At 41.4% G+C, this 19640-nt stretch overlaps 2 protein-coding genes across 2 annotated transcripts in view; one reads left to right on the forward strand and one right to left on the reverse strand.

Annotated features, from left to right (window-relative positions):
* Positions 1–234: 234 nt before the first annotated feature.
* vamp2 (vesicle-associated membrane protein 2) lies at positions 235–11270 on the reverse strand. The gene is made up of 5 exons (XM_062536925.1): positions 11027–11270; positions 6903–7002; positions 6376–6534; positions 5556–5607; positions 235–5163 (listed from the first exon to the last, which is right to left on the reverse strand). Coding segments are annotated over exons 1-5 (330 nt in total). The 5' UTR covers positions 11029–11270; the 3' UTR covers positions 235–5146.
* The window catches only part of ap4m1 (adaptor related protein complex 4 subunit mu 1), a 30460-nt gene continuing 19512 nt past the window's right edge, over positions 8693–19640 (forward strand). The window contains exon 1 of the mRNA XM_062536923.1: positions 8693–8922. The gene's annotated coding sequence lies outside the window, so the exon portion shown is untranslated. The remainder of the gene's footprint in view (positions 8923–19640) is intronic.

The raw sequence follows: 19640 nt of genomic DNA on the forward strand, positions 1-19640 counted from the left end.
TTGGGCAAATGTGTACTTTCTCTGTAAATCAGGGTTATGGCTATTCTTGTATAGATTTTTGCAAGTGGTCAACAATGATTGGGTGATATGTTACCGGTTTGAGTGTTAAGATCTTTTATCTTATCTCTTTTCTTTCATTATGTTTAATGCTCCTCAAAAAAGTGTTGGCCACTTGTTGATTTATCACTTTAGTAGAACAAAATTGACAAAGGAACTTCTTTTTTTTATCATATATTTTGTTTATTTTAATGTCATTGTTTTCAAACACACACACATTTTGATTTTCTAACTCCGAACAATAAACACAGGTCATTATAATTATTAATTTTTCCAATATATATATATTTATATATATTTCCCATGATGTTCATCAATATAATAAGACATTGACAGGTTTACTCTACAACTGGTTTATGTATGTCTGGTTCTCAAATGGTCATCTGTCTCATTGTAATCCATTCTGTCAATCCATTGGAAACGAAGACACAATAAATATGCAAATAAATTAATGCATATAAAGGAGGATAACATTACAAGTGGCCATCCCACCTCGTCCCTCCTATAAGGCGAGATGAACAAGCGTAATGTTGGCCTTAAGAACTTTGCCTGTGTATTCCCCCCTAACTGAAATGAAGAAAAAAACAAAACAAAACAAAAACAAAATCGAAACATCGTTACATCAATACAGCAAATATGGCTCTCAGTTCAATGCCTTCCTTGACATTCTGGACATTGCTCAGCATGATAGATACCCAGGATGTGGAAGAGTTCCGCCTGCCTCTTTCCCAGCTTCAATCAACTGTCCTCTGTCCTCCACTATAGGCATTATTACTCTCAGTTTTCCACTGTTCAAACTCACTTACTTAAAAATGACAGTAACAATGTGATAGGGCAGACGACAACACTCCAAAATGTTCCGACACTCTGACCTTTGAATGGTTGGGCTTTGCTTTTTTTGTTTATTACATTGTCTCATTTCAGGTACTCCAACTTAACTGAATAATAATAATAATAATAATAATAATAATAAAAACAGCTATCCCCTTCCCCCAACCAAACACAAGATTGTGCCATTTTGCGACACTCTTAAGCCATAGCTAATTTTTCTTTGAAGTAAAGTACACAATGGTTCAATCCAAAAGTAAAGTTCTTGACAAGAAGATCATTTTTGAATCTACAGCCAACCCATAAGAGCTCTAAGTCTTCTTAGGTTCCCTCCTAATTCGAAAACATTGAGCAGGTCTTAAAAGTTGGCATTTGAAAATGATCCTAGTTAACTATTCCCCTCCACCCATTTAAAACCTTCAGTAAAGGAAAATAAAATGATACATCAAAAGATGCAACAGCCCACTCCCACAAGAAAAACATAAAATAATAAATAAATAAATAAAAATACACATACATCAAGTTTTATTAGTCTTCTTTTTATGACCTTTAAAATTTGTTGAGCACTCTATAAATTTGCCTCAAATGATTTGTCCATTATGTTGAAGTCCTACCCCCATAAAATGGTCTTAAATTACACCCACCCCCTCACATTGTTTGGACCAGGACTGCAGATGGCCTGATATCTGCTTGTCTCTTTATTAGGGGGTTTGTCTTAATTTGGTTTATTTCATTTCTCACTGGTGTTTCATCTCCATTAGATTTTAAATATATATTTGCTTTTATTTTTTTCCCTACCAGATAACATAGGACCCCCCTTTCCCCAAGGTACACCCCCACACTACAACACCACACAATATACGGTAGATTTTTTTGTTATTTTTTTTAACAGTATTTTCTAACAGCTATACTTCAGAAGCTTTTCGTCCATAATTTGTTTTCTTGTCAGCATTACAGAGACAGACAAAAAAGGAACAGTTGTGCTATTATTGGTCGTGGAGAGCATCAGGCCAAGGGGATACACCACAACCAGAGGGAGAGTAGAGACAGGGGCTCTGAAGCTCGTTTAGTTTTCTTTTTTTTTCTCTCTCTCAATGTACACGATAAATGCACACACCTCCCCCGTTTTCCTACTGCCTACCATGTACCCAAAGTCACAGAAAAAGTTCAAATGCCACATCTTACAGGTGTCTGACAATAGGGGTGAGCTCTTCGTAACATGAGGTACATCTCCTATCTCGCTAGCTTGGGGGCAAATGTGTGTGTGTTCTCTCAATTCATCTTCATTGGCAGTTGGCAGCATAAGCAAGACAATACGGTCTTTGGTAATTTACTTGTGAATTAGTTTTGCTCTGTTTTCAGGGTGGGATAAGGTATGACAAAGAGAAGTGTGATGATGATGATGATGACAAATGAAATGTTCTAAGGCCATCTCTTTTGTTCTAATCAAAGAGAGAGTCATTTGAAGTGATGAGTTAAAGGGTGAATATCCCAGAGAAACATCTTGACTTGAGTTCAGGTGAGTTGTCTCAACATGTTCTCTCAGACATACCTCCTCTGCCTGCATTGTGTGAATCAATGAGAGTTTATGAAGGAGCACAAAAAGCCTTCCTGTGACAGAGATGCACACCTGAGGACTGACGACAGCCTCATACTTTCCTCTCCGTCACGCCTAACAGCCAGCTCTCTCCCTCTCAGTCCTTGAGTGACTGTAATTGGGGCAGCTTGCATTCACCTCAATTCTAAGCGGCCTAATCTGTGGGGATAAACCAGGGATATTCTGCAAGGGGCCAGAAGTTCACCAACAACACACATACACACACATACGCACAAACAAACAAACATACACCTAGGAGACACACAAGTACACGTACAAGGACACACCGAATAAACTGGCCATGCTAAGCAAAGACATCGCAAAACATTACAATATGGCCTCCCCGTCTTCTCTATAAGGATTGAGGTCTTCTCATGGGTGAGACAAGCACCTGAGTCTTCTAAATCAGATCAGGTGGAGCTTCACACCTTCTCATTGATTCATTCAAGGCAGGCAGCTTAAGTCATTAGCGGGAGGAATGGATCCTAATGGGGAAAGGGGTTGGAGCACGCGCGCAAGAGCAAACCACTAAGAGCAAACCGGTAAGGGCACAGAATGAACAACAAGAAAAGTAAGACAGCAGTTTAGAACAGAAGATCGAATCTCCCTAGTTGCTTGGCAGTGTATAATCTACAGCGCTTTAACTGACAGACAGACAGACATAAAGACAGATAGGGCAGGGGCACAGTGTTGCCGCAGAGGCAGCGTTTGAGTCCTGAATGAAGCCGCCCCCCGCCCTGTCCGCTTCTTACACACAAAAATATATTCAATATACAAATATAATCTGTCTCTAAGTAAAAAAAGAAAAAGGCAGTATCTAGAGAGAATAACCATAACAAGAATCAGAGAGAGAACCATGGCAGTAGCAACAGGCTTGTACTGTACCAGCATATAAAGCAGTAGCATAAGGACCCAATTGTACGTGTGCTTTTGAGTCGTTTGTAAAATCCTTGTAGACACTAATAGGAAAGGCGATGTCATAAGGATACATTTTACCCATATTGTGGTTGTCTTTCCCATGAGCATGCCAAGGTAATTTTGTGGGGGCATCCTGGTGCCATAATCTGGTTGAATTAGCAATAGAGCATGAGTTCCTAAAAGGCCTGCTAGATGGGAGCTGCACAAGGTTCTTTCTCAGTCTGAAGACAGTCACTGAATCAAACCAGTCAGAAAGCGCTGTCAAAAACAAGGTTATTGTGCATGATAACTTCCCCTAGGCCAACAACAACCCCCCCAACATAAAAAATGTAGAAAATGGAATTTCGCTGGCAGTAAGCAATAAGAGTTAGCCCAGTTGTGAGATAAAGACAGCAACTTACTTAAAATTCTTTACCTCACATAAATAGCCTATTTTATATATATATTATATATATTTAATTTTGAACCTCTACAGAGCACTAGAGCATTGGTTATAATGCGGCAATATACATTTTTGCTATTAACTCTCGTGTTTGTGCTACATTATGAGAGAATAGATAAAATTCTGCAAATAATACAAAGACATTAACCAATTATTGTCTTGGTTTATATTTTTGCCTTAACCATCCCTGCTCCTGGCTTTCACTACTCTGCATTTTGGCGATAGTATAGAAGTTTACTTCTGTAAGCCTGATTATTTAAAAATATCTGCACACACATATTGTGTGTTTAGCAATATAGACAGTATATTACTACACTGCTATGAAGGAATGTTTAAGAGATAAGACACTAAAGACATTAAAAAAACAAATCAAGTCTACAGACATTGGTCCAGCTCTACTGTGGCAGTTCATACAAGAGTAAGATTAAGAGCATGGTTGAAAGAAAGAAAGAAAGATAGACAGACAGAAAGACAAATAAGATGAAATAAAAGACAGAAAGACAGAGAAAAAAAGAAAGAAGAAAGAAAGAATGCTGGCAGAAACAAAGGCAGAGAACATACAGTATGCACTAACAGGCAAGAGAAAGAGAGAGTAGCAAAACACATCTGAATGGTGAATGCTCAAATTCCTCTTACAAGGGAGGCTGCTCCCCATGTGCAATGATACACTCAGACTCTGCAAGTCACAGAGAAAAACAGAAAAAAGAAAGAACTTGCAAGTTATACAGACTTTGAACAATAGGCAGTAGTTCCGGTTAGAAGCATTAAGTAAATTAATAGAAAAATAAAAAAAATACAAATCCACACCCACGCACACACAACCTACAAAAAACATTATATCAGAATAAAACTCTACAAAGAACAATATATATCTATATATATATGTATCACATCAGGTGTACAGCAATAATCGGCGGGGTCTTTTTCTCTCTTTTTTTTCCCTCCACATTGTTGCCATTGGCATAACAACCAGAGCTACTGGAGTTGGAGTATGAACAATATATAAGAAAAGCAAGTTATATTTACAGAGGATACACTGGCCACACACTCACAGGACGAAGATTGACGAAGGTCCGAATGTGAGGCAGTGGAGGCCGAGGGGTCGGGGGGCCAGGTAGGTGGGACGATTTTCAGATTCTTCAGGGGGATCGGTTGTGAGTTGTAGTTGTAGTGGTGGTGGTAGTAGAGGTGGTGGTGGTGGTAGTAGTAGTCATTTTATCCTCATCTCTCTTCTCTTTCTTTCTCGTAGAATCTTCTGGAAATTGGGAGGTCTGGAGTGCAGCCTGGGGTAGGAGCCGCCCTTCTTAGGAGCTGAAGTAGACTGTGAACAGGATGGAGTAAATGGCTTATCAAAATGGGATGCACATACAAAAAAATCACACACACATAAGCTCTCTATATACATTTCCATCCAAATATGTCTTTCTCCAATGGACATCTATCAAAGTGAAACATTCTATTCAACTCGGCTTGCGCTGTTGACTCACTGTCAACACTGGCTGTTATCGCAAAGGATGGTGGGATTGCATTTCTCACAAACAAAGTTGCAGTGGCCTTAATATTCAGCATTGGCTGTAAACGGTAATAGCAAGCAATATGGAAATTGCACAGTACATTTCAATCTGTTGTCTTTTTAAATCAGAGGGGAAAAAAACTTTAATAAGACCTAGGTGTAAATAAAAGGTTTTGTGCATAACCAAAGCTACCCCTTACCAATGATAACGATGAGGACGATGACCCCTATCACTCCCAAGATTATCATCATCTAGAAGAACACAACACAGAAAGGTTGACAATCAGCTTGGAGAGATGGAAAAAAGGACATTGTGTCATTATAGACATTACTGAGACAATTGTACAAATGTTCTAGGGCATTTGCATGTTTTTTTTTTTTCTTTTCAGAGATTGATTCTAATTTAAGATATATAGCACATATGAGTCACCGTCAAATTTAAGAGAGGAGAACAAGTAGGCTTAATGCGATTACAAACAATCATAGTTCATTCATAATTGGTTATAACTCCTACAGTAAAACATATCTCTGATTTCTGATCCAGAAGGATAATTTCTCTGGGACTCACTTCCCTGAGCCTTTGACGGTTCTTTAGAAATACCGAAACCCTTAGTGTTCCATTGCTTCAGCTTCCCCCACTGACCACAACGGCTGATTCCAAGTGATCTTTATGTGGCAGATAAGGTAACAGTGGCCTAACTAGGCACTAAAGTACACCAAATTGTTCTGATGACATACATAAAAAGAAAGGCACATATACAAACATTTAACTCATCAAATTGTATGGCCAGAACATCATTCCATCCTTAATCAGAAGCTGAAATCTAACATTTCATTGTAAATAGGTGACCTTTACTTGTAAAATAACCTGTAGAATCTTGTGCCTTTAACATTCCAAAAGATTCAAGTGCACCTCTAACTTGATGGTATCCATAGAGGACACTGTTGTGCATTATTCTACCAGGTATTATTCATCTTTCATAGGATAACAAAAAACCTTCTCTAATGCATTTCACTTACCTTGGCATTTTTCCACCAGTACTTATTCTTGAGCTTGGCAGCACTGGTCTCAAACTGTGAGGCCCCAGCCTGAAGAGCATCAGCACGGTCGTCCAGCTCTGAGAGCTTCTGGTCCCTCTCCAGGACCTTATCGACATTCACGCGCATAATGTCCACCACCTGTGGGAGTTCATAAAGGAGTGGGGGTAGGGTGGAGGTTAAAACAATCGTGTGGGTAAATAAATAGACGTTCTATACTATGGCCTTGGAGACTGAGGGCAAACGTTAGTGTTTGCCTCTATCTGTGCAACGCTTGCTACTGTAATACAATTTCTGCTTTGTAACCTCTTCTCGCATGCTGTCCAAGGACAAGTTTGCTTATATTTCCTCTAACCGCAGGGATACAGTACAACAGAGGGTGTGTCTAGGCCTACGCTCTGTTGGAGTATTTTCACACCCGGGCAGGAAAGCTGGAACCAAACTAACACAAGGGAAAAAAAAGACTGAGATGAGTTTGATAGTATGTCTGGAAGGTGTCCCTCTCTCACCTCATCGACCTGAGCCTGTGTCTGCTGCAGACGGCGATTGCTGGTGAGGTTGGGAGGCTGAGTCGCTCCATCTGGGGCACCGGCTGGGGCTGGAGCAGACCTGTCAGTCAAGACGGGAGGCGAGAGGGTCAGATCATGCCACCATAATGACATGCAGCCATTTTTTTTTTGACACAATATCATCAAAATGTGACTGAAGTAAACAAATATTGTCAGATGTCATTTTTCTTTTAATGTGCTTAAATGAAAAGTTCAGTACAAGAATATATATTGCTTTTTAAAAACTGAGGTCATAGTGACCATGTTGAAACAACAAGCAATATATTGCGCTTCCCAGACAGATGCTAAAGGGTTCTAACATGTTTACACAACAAAAAAAGAGACAAAATAGTGAGTGTATTTGAGTTTGAAGATAAAGTGCTCAGTCATGAGTAATTATTCTTTCATTTCCATCGACAGTATATTGCTTAAAAAAGGGAAATGATATACCGACACCTCTAAAGCATTCAGAATCATAGATACCAAATACATGAAGTTATTCATCACATCGGATGACCCTGGGAGAGAAAAAGCCATTAGCAGGCATTACCGAGCCTTTGCTTTTCATATTGGCACAAGCGCCACACGAATGAATGCTACTGAGGACAAAAGAGACCATGAATCTTTGTCTGTGCAAACATAATGCACATCTTTTCATAGCTCTCTTCAACGAGTGCCCAGAAGCTATCTAAAATCAACTCTGTCCAAGTCATGCTTAGCAAAAGCAGCTATTTCATAGATCCACAAGGATTCCAAGCAACAATTAACAGTCTCATAGTGCAGTAAATAGCACCGGTGCACATTGTAACAGGATCTCCGTATACAGTAAATATAGTCAGTGTGTTAAAACTTCTTCCTGATACTCACATTTCAGACCTTATACGATCATTATTTTGCTCAATATTCAATACGCCTGTTTTTTTTTTCTATCATTGAATGTGATAATCTTTACCCTAAATGCATCCTTTAGAAATATTTAGTGTAAGGAGAATCCAATTACACATAGGCAATTATGAAGACTCATAAGGATCGGCTGATCATTTATAGGGAGGTCAGAGGGAATGACATGACCATAATGACAAGTGATTCTCTTTTTGGACTAAGCATGAGCAGCAATGGCAACTCATAAACAATGAGTAGCATGGTCGGGAAACATTTATCTCAAAGACCAGAGTAATAGGTTCTGGTGGTTCAGAGACGACACACGTCCACATTCAGTGATCACCAATTTTACCTGCAGCAATTTGAATTGAAATGCCTTGTGTCTGACCAGTTTGATGTAGTAAATGCCCACTAAGATGGTATGGCAATGATGTCAAGGTCATATATAGGTTCACATTAACCAAAGGGCTAATGAGAATCACTTGTCATTATGGTCATGTCATTCCCTCTCTGAGACTGGATGGATAACGCTGTAGTACATTTTTGGGCAAAAAAATAAAAGCACTTTAATCTGTAGAGAAAGAATTGAAGCATTATGTCTGACAGGCTTGTATGCTATAACAAGGTTTGGTTCAACTAATCTAGAAGATTCTGTGATCAACCTGTTGGAAACACAATATAGCATCATTAAGTATTAAACTCAAAGAGTGTCTTAGAAGTCAGAGCAGAGAGGCAGTTTAATGGGGACTTGTTTGCTCATGTGCTCCTTTGGTAGATGTCATGTCTTACACGATGTCAGGCCCAGCTGTGGGACCAACCAACGCCTGCACCGGAAGGAGACACAACTCTGAATAAAGGTCACCCCTGAGCGCGGCAGAATATATAAATCACTCATAAAATTATATTTCTTGTTCGTGGTGAAACTCAAACTTATATGTGGATGCAATGCAGACGGTAGGCTCATGACACATGGACCTACATGATATGATGTGGATTTTCAACCGTCCAAAATAGCCCGCTTTAGCCAAAGGCTGAAGGAGTTTGGCCTACAACCGCGAAGATGGCCGAAGTCGACGTTCATCAGAGACACATGTTGATGGTAAATGGAAGTTATGGCGTTCTTCTATTGCCTAATTCATGATGTATCTTTAACATTTACATTGCTCCAGGTTAGGTCAGCTAACGTTATTCTATGCATTAGGCTACTTTCACGGATAAGCCTATTCAATTGAAATTAAGCCGTTATAGGCTAAACACTAATGTGATGAGTAGCCTAGCCTACTCGCCAAACTTCCACACACGACAAGTAAACTAGCCTACTATTAAAACACAGCTGTATGAATATACAATCGGGAATTATGATGACAGTACCTATACAATTATCATTTTGAGTCGTGGTCGGTTTGGACTGGGGATATCGGTTGGAGGACATAAGGGCGAGGCCTAGGTTAGGCCTAGAACGTTGCTTCTTTGGCTAGTTCGCATAGTGACGAAGTAAGACCAGTGTGGTTTAGGCCCTACCTCTAAAAATGTTGGTTTGATATTTACAAGTGGTCGTAGCTGAGGACAATTTGTCGCTGAGACGTGACATCCGAACAACTCTAGCCTGATGGCGAAGAGACCTCCGCGGAGAGCCTTCGGAATTAAAATGTGGACAGTGGACACATGGTGCGCGTTCAGTAGGCTAGACTACAAACGTTTAATGATGAAAGTTTGTATCTTGAAGATACTCAGTAACATGTTTTCAATTACACCATTGATTCATTCATCCATGCGTGCAGAAGATAACAGGTTTTATTGGACAACACCCCCAGGAACATACACGAACAAGCCTGTGCGCGTGCGTCAGAGCGCGCGAGCAAGAATGTCGCGCGGGTGTGTGCCTATGTTTGTCAACCCCCTGCTGCCAAATTGTCATGACATGCATCTCAACAGTTTTCCTAAAATCCAAAAACGCTCGTCTCTGATTTCTTGAAATCGATTATTTAACAGTTATCTGCGCCTGTTTTACCATGTCCACACTAGCCTAACCTATGTCGTGTTGGTGCGCTGGCCTTTCCACATTTCACACCTTTCTTTCGAAGGGTGAATTTTTAGTAGGATCTATTCACCACATCAAAACTGTTTTGTGAGTAGATGTGAAAACATATCTTAAGTGAAAACGTCTGTGGAAAGACATCCACGGCCATCTTATCGTACAGTGAAACACCTGCGCCCTTTGTGCACGTCGCTTGCCAATAGCCCCGACTGAATAAACATGCTATCAAATATAGTAGGCATTCTATTCATAATAAAGACACGATCATCGAAGAAACAGCGAAGAATTGACCTACAGGCTGGCTTATGTATTTGCTATAACACGGTCGAGACAAATATGACCGCCAGATACCCCCACCCCCACAGTTTGTTGGCAATATCGTGTATCAAGATGGATGTACAAGGATAAATAGGCTACTTGGTCTTCCATCGCAATATCATGGTATTCTGTAGGCTTTACTTGCAAGCAGGATATTACATTTAGTCTAGGGATACTATGAGCTTGTATAAGGGGGCAAATAGGCTATCTTCCCAGTGCCTTTTAATAGGGAGGTTCTCGCTGTCTCCAAACTATCAGACCATTTGTTGATAATTCAGAAGGACCCGATTTTGCGTAGCTAAAGAACACGACTCTCAAAATGAAAGAACATCGAATGGCTGACTGGAACCAAACCAGTCCAATCCGGTGGAAACATGCGCTTCCAGGTACTTTTCGGCTCTGATCATTGGAAAACAATATCACGGATAATATGTGGTCAGCTTTTACTGTCCTCAATGTAGTTTCAGTAAGGCGTGTGTTTTAGTCTATGGCAGCCTACAGTAGCCTAATAAAATATTACAGAATGCAATAGGCCAGGTGAACTGTGGAAGTATTACCAGTAGCCTATTTATAGTAGCCCGACCATCATTTGATGAAGTACATTCATAATGCTTTGGAAAATGACTGTTTGAATTGCACATGTAGACATACTAGCCTAATAGTCACAATAACGTGTAATACACCTAAAATAAGTTCGTAGCGAAGATTGTAGAGCACGTAACCCTGGCATGCCCTATGTGACTACGTTCTAATATGATCAACAACGTGGTAAAATAACCGCGTAAAACGTTGAAATATCACACAGACGCGCCTACATGCATTAAGAAATATTAGTGTCAGTACTCACATTTTTAGTGTGGTTTATGTGTATATGGAAGTCCAACAAGAATGTATATCTGAATGGTTGGATGGACAGCCTTAGGCGTTTTCTCCTTTACCAATTTCTTCACTTGTTATTTCAAAAGCGTCCGAGTTCTCAGCCGGTAATGATTATATTTGTTGCCCCCCTTTTTTCTTCGCGCTATAGCTTGTTTGACGCGTTGTCTGTACCGCGCCTCGTAAATGTCCCTTTATTATAGTGAGCGCGAGTCTCCTCGGTGTCACTATGTAGCCTACACATAAAAAATAGACACTTGGATTATAGGAACAAAGATGGCTCGTTGACGTCATTCGTCATCCGGGAAGCTGGATGTTGGAAGGGGTGACCAAAGTGATGGGAGCGATGGAGAGGTAACTTGGTTGCCACACCGATGTAAATATATAGGTGTACATAAACATGGGCGTCTTTTGCATGCCATATGATCGAGAGAGCGTCATTAAGGAGAGAATTAGAGTCAAATCTATAGGTAATGTGATAACATCAGGGCAATTAGATACACCTTAACAAAATGGCGGTCCGTAGACGGGGGTGGGATGTAAACAGCGGTCTCTTTCTAATACGGCTGGGTCGCGTGCAAACTAATTGTAGGCCTAGAATGAAAGAGAAAGTGATGAAAACGTGAATTCAGCTCTCTCCAGGCATCATCAGTAGCCAGTGACCATGAACACGTGATGGCAGTGTACGTTGGGCCATTGTTCTTTTAGTAGCCTATGGGTTTCATAGAAATATTAGAAAGTATCAGTGTATTGTCTGAAATTATTAAAAGAGTAGGCAGCGGTGGGATTCGAACCCACGCCCCCGAAGTGACTGGAGCCTGCCGTCGGATCGTCCGGGTAAAATATTGAACAATGTTGGGGAGAGGGCCAATCGCGTTTCGCCATTTTCAACATTTCTCAACATTTTCAGCCAATCACCATCCCTGCTCTTCATTATTTTCAACATTTGACCAATCAGGGGCGAGAATTATGGAGCGAAGTCTGTTGCTATCTGCTATCCATGTTGAGGAGAGGGCCAATCGCGTTTCGCCATTTTCATAATTTCTCAACATTTGACCAATCATGGGCGAGAATTATGGAGCGAAGTCTGTTCAGGGAGGCGTTCACGTTCGCTAGGAGTAGCTATATTATTAGCGGCAGAGTTGACCTGTTGTTGTTTTTTTTTTTCGAAAATGGTGAGTATGCACACATTTCCGACAGTGTCCGATGATATAACGTTATGTTAAGAAATAACTTCACTTGTCGTGCGGTGTTGTCATTATCGATTTATAGCTATATTGTAACGGAGTCAGCTGATAGGCATATTGCTAGGCTAGCCCGTCTATTCAGGTGTTGCACTTTCGCATGCAATGACATAATATACAGTTAATAAATAAGTTCAGCTATTGTGTGATGTTGTCAAATGTATACTGTAACGTCATTGCGTGGGGGAAAACACTCACTGACTTGAATATTGCTGCTATTTTTAGCGAACATTGGGCCACTTTCGGTAGGCTATAAATAACGGTAACGTTGCTATTGCTTATGATAAACGACAATTTCCACCTATTTTTCGCCATATTTATTATTTTTATTACTGGCTACTGTAGGTTAGGTCTATCACTCTCAATCCCTTTGCACAAATTCACTGTAAAGTATCGGCTAAAGCAACTAAGTAACTAATCCCTGATATTACTGTATAGCACATGGTACAGTACAGTAGTCCTAACAACCACGATAAACGATCAGGTTACAGAAAACTATTGCTGTTGTTGTCGTATGTACAAAAGAGATGGCAGCGGTGGGATTCGAACCCACGCCTCCGAAGAGACTGGAGCCTTGAACGCCAGCTGCCGTCGGATCGGCCGTGTAAAATATTGAACAATGTTGAGAGAGGGCCAATCGCGTTTCGCCATTTTCAACATTTCTCAACATTTTCAGCCAATCTCCATCCCTGCTCTTCATTATTTTCAACATTTGACCAATCAGAAGCGAGAAATATTGAGCGGAAGCTGTTGCTCAGGGATGTGTTCACGTTCGCTAGGAGTATCTGTCTAGCTATATTATTAGCGGCTGGAGTTTACCTGTTTTTTTCGAAAATGGTGAGTATGCACACATTTCTGACAGTGTCGGATGATAGAACGTTATGTTAAGAAATAACTTCACTTGTCGTGCGGTGTTGTCATTATCGATTTATGGCTATAATCGTCACGTAACGGGAGTCAGCTGATAGGCATTGCTAGGCTATATCCCGTCTATTTAGGTGAAGCATTTTAGCATACAATGACATAATATACAGTAAATGAATAATTTCAGCTATTGTGTGATGTTGTCAAATGGATGTATTTAGCTGTAACGTCATTACGTGGGGGAAAAACACTGACTTGAATATCGCTATTTTTAGCGCATTGGCCAACTTCCGGTAGGCTATAAATAACAGCAACGTTGGTATTGCTTATGATAAACGACAATTTCCACCTATTTTCCACATATGTATTAATTATATTACTGGCTACTGTAGGTTAGGTCTATCACTCTCAATCCCTTTGCACAAATTCACTGTAAAGTATTGGCTGGAGGTATATAACAGCTTGATATTAATACCTGATATTAATATAGCCCATGGTATATTCATAACAACCACGATAAACGATCAGGTTACAGAAAACTCTTGCTATTGTTGTCGTATGTACACATTGTAACCCTTTTAGAATGGTTTATTCCTTGAAATGGAAGTCAGATTAATTAATGAGCCAAAAAAAACAGATTGTATTATTATTTTTAAAAAAATAGGTGGTTTGTGTCACCTATGGCAATGGGTAAAGTGAAGGGATTATGTCTGGAATTCATTTTGTATCAGTCATTATGGTGCTATGCATTAAAAATAGATTGACAGTCAGCTGGGCCATCCAGGGAAGCTAGCGAGACTCTGTGACCTGCCTGAACTAACGCGTGCGTGTGTGTGTGTGTGTGTGCGTGTGCGTGTGCATGTGCATGTGCGCACACTCAAATCAGTACACAAGCTAAAACTAGTGGTGTATCAATTTTGTTTACAGCCACCCACAGCACATGTGAGGTCTGTAGGACAACAGGATGCTGCTGCTGGACGTCAGGCTGCTACTGCCGGATGACAAGCTGCTGATGCTGGACGTCAGGCTGCTACGGGGAGTCAGCAGGTTGCTGCTGCAGGACGTCCGCCGGTAGCTGCCACTGCTGCTAGAAGTCAGCAGGTTGATGCTGTGGGACGTCAGGCTGCCGGTGCTGCTGGAGGTGTGTTGTGTGCGTGCGTGCGTGCGTCTGTGTCTGTGTGTGTGTGTGTGTGTGTGTGTGTGTGTGTGCATGCGCGCACACTCAAATCAGTACACAAGCTAAAACTAGTGGTGTATCAATTTTGTTTACAGCCACCCACAGCACATGTGGGGTCTGCAGGACAACAGGCTGCTGCTGATGCTGGAGGTCAGCAGGTTGGTGCGGGATGTCAGGCTGCCGCTGCTGCTGGAGGTCAGCAGGTTGATGCGGGAGGTCAGGCTGCCGCTGCTGTGGGACGTCAGGCTGCTGCTGATGCTGGAGGTCAGCAGGTTGATGCGGGAGGTCAGGCTGCCGCTGCTGTGGGACGTCAGGCTGCTGCTGATGCTGGAGGTCAGCAGGTTGATGCGGGAGGTCAGGCTGCCGCTGCTGTGGGACGTCAGGCTGCTGCTGCGGGGAGTCAGCAGGTTGCTGCTGCAGGACGTCAGCCGGTTGCTGCTGCGCTCGGACCAGAGGCTGCTGCTGCAGTGGGTCCAGCTCCAGTCCAAAGTCTAGGCAGCAGTTCAGTTCAGAGGCCATTGCATTTGTCATTTGTCACGGCTGCCACTGGGCACAGCACAACCATTCCCGTGGCAGGGTTTATTGCCCAAATGCAGAGACCCTCTCCAAAGAGGACTGGTTGGCAGAGATGACGAGGAAGTGATGGATGCCACTGTAAATATTGTAAATAGTTTAAAATATGTGTTATTAGTATTCTGTTCTCTTCTGTCTATTATTGTTTTATTTTTCCTTGCTTCCTTCTTGTGGATTAAAAACTGGTGAACAACAAATGTACTAGTGGGTATTTTATTGACAATAAGTGTGATAATAATGTCATAATGGTGGTGATGTGCCATTTGGTAACAGCAAGATGGTATGTTATTTATTTATTAGGTTCATTTCACCTCATTTATACATTTGATACTTGAAAAAACAATACATTATGAACCACAAACAGAAAAACACAAGTAATATTCAATGATATGGGAGGTGTTTCCTGAACCACGCTACAATATAGGAGATGTAGGGAAAGATCCAAGCCAGGACATCAGCCTTTGCAGAGGACAATCCAGTCCTTCAGGTAGGTGGGAGAGGTAGAAAACAAAACAAAAACAAATAATTATTCATTATTATTATTAGTAGTAGTAATCCATAGCATAAAGGAGATGTAGGGAAAGATCCAAGCCATGACATCAGCCTTTGCAGAGGACAATCCAGTCCTTCAGGTGGTGGCAGAGCTAGAAAACAAAACAAAAACAAATCATTATTCATTATTTACATTAATAATGTTGCCTGTATGGCATATTTCACATATTCATTATTTAGTATTTATTAGTAGTATTTATTCTGAGCTTTACATGTAAATAAAGGCCTAATCGGAAGTCAGAGTAAGCCTAAAACATTTAAAATAGCTGAGAATGCTTGCAGAAATGAAAAAAATCCACTTAATTGTGACGTCATTGACAGTTCTTGAACATAGCATTCTCAGTTTTTGCAGGTTCGAATCCCGTCTGAAGTGTTTATATTATCAAATTATTATCAAAAGTTTCCTACGTGTGTCCAAGCACCAAAACAACTTTAATCAAGTAGATATCCATGCAAAGAGTCATATTCCTTCCTTTATTTCTCTCTTTTCCTTCTTTTTCTCCCTTTCCCCTCCCTTTTCTTCTTCCCCCTTCTCCCCCCTTCTTCCCCATCTTTGATGGCCGAATGTTCCCCAGCTTGAACGCCAGCTGCCGTCGGATCGGCCGTGTAAAATATTGAACAATGTTGAGAGAGGGCCAATCGCGTTTCGCCATTTTCAACATTTCTCAACATTTTCAGCCAATCTCCATCCCTGCTCTTCATTATTTTCAACATTTGACCAATCAGAAGCGAGAAATATTGAGCGGAAGCTGTTGCTCAGGGATGTGTTCACGTTCGCTAGGAGTATCTGTCTAGCTATATTATTAGCGGCTGGAGTTTACCTGTTTTTTTCGAAAATGGTGAGTATGCACACATTTCTGACAGTGTCGGATGATAGAACGTTATGTTAAGAAATAACTTCACTTGTCGTGCGGTGTTGTCATTATCGATTTATGGCTATAATCGTCACGTAACGGGAGTCAGCTGATAGGCATTGCTAGGCTATATCCCGTCTATTTAGGTGAAGCATTTTAGCATACAATGACATAATATACAGTAAATGAATAATTTCAGCTATTGTGTGATGTTGTCAAATGGATGTATTTAGCTGTAACGTCATTACGTGGGGGAAAAACACTGACTTGAATATCGCTATTTTTAGCGCATTGGCCAACTTCCGGTAGGCTATAAATAACAGCAACGTTGGTATTGCTTATGATAAACGACAATTTCCACCTATTTTCCACATATGTATTAATTATATTACTGGCTACTGTAGGTTAGGTCTATCACTCTCAATCCCTTTGCACAAATTCACTGTAAAGTATTGGCTGGAGGTATATAACAGCTTGATATTAATACCTGATATTAATATAGCCCATGGTATATTCATAACAACCACGATAAACGATCAGGTTACAGAAAACTCTTGCTATTGTTGTCGTATGTACACATTGTAACCCTTTTAGAATGGTTTATTCCTTGAAATGGAAGTCAGATTAATTAATGAGCCAAAAAAAACAGATTGTATTATTATTTTTAAAAAAATAGGTGGTTTGTGTCACCTATGGCAATGGGTAAAGTGAAGGGATTATGTCTGGAATTCATTTTGTATCAGTCATTATGGTGCTATGCATTAAAAATAGATTGACAGTCAGCTGGGCCATCCAGGGAAGCTAGCGAGACTCTGTGACCTGCCTGAACTAACGCGTGCGTGTGTGTGTGTGTGTGTGCGTGTGCGTGTGCATGTGCATGTGCGCACACTCAAATCAGTACACAAGCTAAAACTAGTGGTGTATCAATTTTGTTTACAGCCACCCACAGCACATGTGAGGTCTGTAGGACAACAGGATGCTGCTGCTGGACGTCAGGCTGCTACTGCCGGATGACAAGCTGCTGATGCTGGACGTCAGGCTGCTACGGGGAGTCAGCAGGTTGCTGCTGCAGGACGTCCGCCGGTAGCTGCCACTGCTGCTAGAAGTCAGCAGGTTGATGCTGTGGGACGTCAGGCTGCCGGTGCTGCTGGAGGTGTGTTGTGTGCGTGCGTGCGTGCGTCTGTGTCTGTGTGTGTGTGTGTGTGTGTGTGTGTGTGTGTGCATGCGCGCACACTCAAATCAGTACACAAGCTAAAACTAGTGGTGTATCAATTTTGTTTACAGCCACCCACAGCACATGTGGGGTCTGCAGGACAACAGGCTGCTGCTGATGCTGGAGGTCAGCAGGTTGGTGCGGGATGTCAGGCTGCCGCTGCTGCTGGAGGTCAGCAGGTTGATGCGGGAGGTCAGGCTGCCGCTGCTGTGGGACGTCAGGCTGCTGCTGATGCTGGAGGTCAGCAGGTTGATGCGGGAGGTCAGGCTGCCGCTGCTGTGGGACGTCAGGCTGCTGCTGATGCTGGAGGTCAGCAGGTTGATGCGGGAGGTCAGGCTGCCGCTGCTGTGGGACGTCAGGCTGCTGCTGCGGGGAGTCAGCAGGTTGCTGCTGCAGGACGTCAGCCGGTTGCTGCTGCGCTCGGACCAGAGGCTGCTGCTGCAGTGGGTCCAGCTCCAGTCCAAAGTCTAGGCAGCAGTTCAGTTCAGAGGCCATTGCATTTGTCATTTGTCACGGCTGCCACTGGGCACAGCACAACCATTCCCGTGGCAGGGTTTATTGCCCAAATGCAGAGACCCTCTCCAAAGAGGACTGGTTGGCAGAGATGACGAGGAAGTGATGGATGCCACTGTAAATATTGTAAATAGTTTAAAATATGTGTTATTAGTATTCTGTTCTCTTCTGTCTATTATTGTTTTATTTTTCCTTGCTTCCTTCTTGTGGATTAAAAACTGGTGAACAACAAATGTACTAGTGGGTATTTTATTGACAATAAGTGTGATAATAATGTCATAATGGTGGTGATGTGCCATTTGGTAACAGCAAGATGGTATGTTATTTATTTATTAGGTTCATTTCACCTCATTTATACATTTGATACTTGAAAAAACAATACATTATGAACCACAAACAGAAAAACACAAGTAATATTCAATGATATGGGAGGTGTTTCCTGAACCACGCTACAATATAGGAGATGTAGGGAAAGATCCAAGCCAGGACATCAGCCTTTGCAGAGGACAATCCAGTCCTTCAGGTAGGTGGGAGAGGTAGAAAACAAAACAAAAACAAATAATTATTCATTATTATTATTAGTAGTAGTAATCCATAGCATAAAGGAGATGTAGGGAAAGATCCAAGCCATGACATCAGCCTTTGCAGAGGACAATCCAGTCCTTCAGGTGGTGGCAGAGCTAGAAAACAAAACAAAAACAAATCATTATTCATTATTTACATTAATAATGTTGCCTGTATGGCATATTTCACATATTCATTATTTAGTATTTATTAGTAGTATTTATTCTGAGCTTTACATGTAAATAAAGGCCTAATCGGAAGTCAGAGTAAGCCTAAAACATTTAAAATAGCTGAGAATGCTTGCAGAAATGAAAAAAATCCACTTAATTGTGACGTCATTGACAGTTCTTGAACATAGCATTCTCAGTTTTTGCAGGTTCGAATCCCGTCTGAAGTGTTTATATTATCAAATTATTATCAAAAGTTTCCTACGTGTGTCCAAGCACCAAAACAACTTTAATCAAGTAGATATCCATGCAAAGAGTCATATTCCTTCCTTTATTTCTCTCTTTTCCTTCTTTTTCTCCCTTTCCCCTCCCTTTTCTTCTTCCCCCTTCTCCCCCCTTCTTCCCCATCTTTGATGGCCGAATGTTCCCCAGCTTGAACGCCAGCTGCCGTCGGATCGGCCGTGTAAAATATTGAACAATGTTGAGAGAGGGCCAATCGCGTTTCGCCATTTTCAACATTTCTCAACATTTTCAGCCAATCTCCATCCCTGCTCTTCATTATTTTCAACATTTGACCAATCAGAAGCGAGAAATATTGAGCGGAAGCTGTTGCTCAGGGATGTGTTCACGTTCGCTAGGAGTATCTGTCTAGCTATATTATTAGCGGCTGGAGTTTACCTGTTTTTTTCGAAAATGGTGAGTATGCACACATTTCTGACAGTGTCGGATGATAGAACGTTATGTTAAGAAATAACTTCACTTGTCGTGCGGTGTTGTCATTATCGATTTATGGCTATAATCGTCACGTAACGGGAGTCAGCTGATAGGCATTGCTAGGCTATATCCCGTCTATTTAGGTGAAGC

The sequence above is a fragment of the Sardina pilchardus genome, chromosome 5 (assembly GCF_963854185.1).
Source record: "Sardina pilchardus chromosome 5, fSarPil1.1, whole genome shotgun sequence".
NCBI lineage: Eukaryota > Metazoa > Chordata > Actinopteri > Clupeiformes > Clupeidae > Sardina > Sardina pilchardus.

What these genes read in the sequence shown, in the direction of transcription:
- vamp2 (XM_062536925.1), bottom strand. An exon ending in CACAGGCTCAGGTCGATGAG is followed by an intron (nt 6,535 to 6,902) that starts GTGAGAGAGGGA and finishes GAACTCCCACAG; the next exon opens with GTGGTGGACATTATGCGCGT. An exon ending in ACTGGTGGAAAAATGCCAAG is followed by an intron (nt 5,608 to 6,375) that starts GTAAGTGAAATG and finishes GTGTTCTTCTAG; the next exon opens with ATGATGATAATCTTGGGAGT.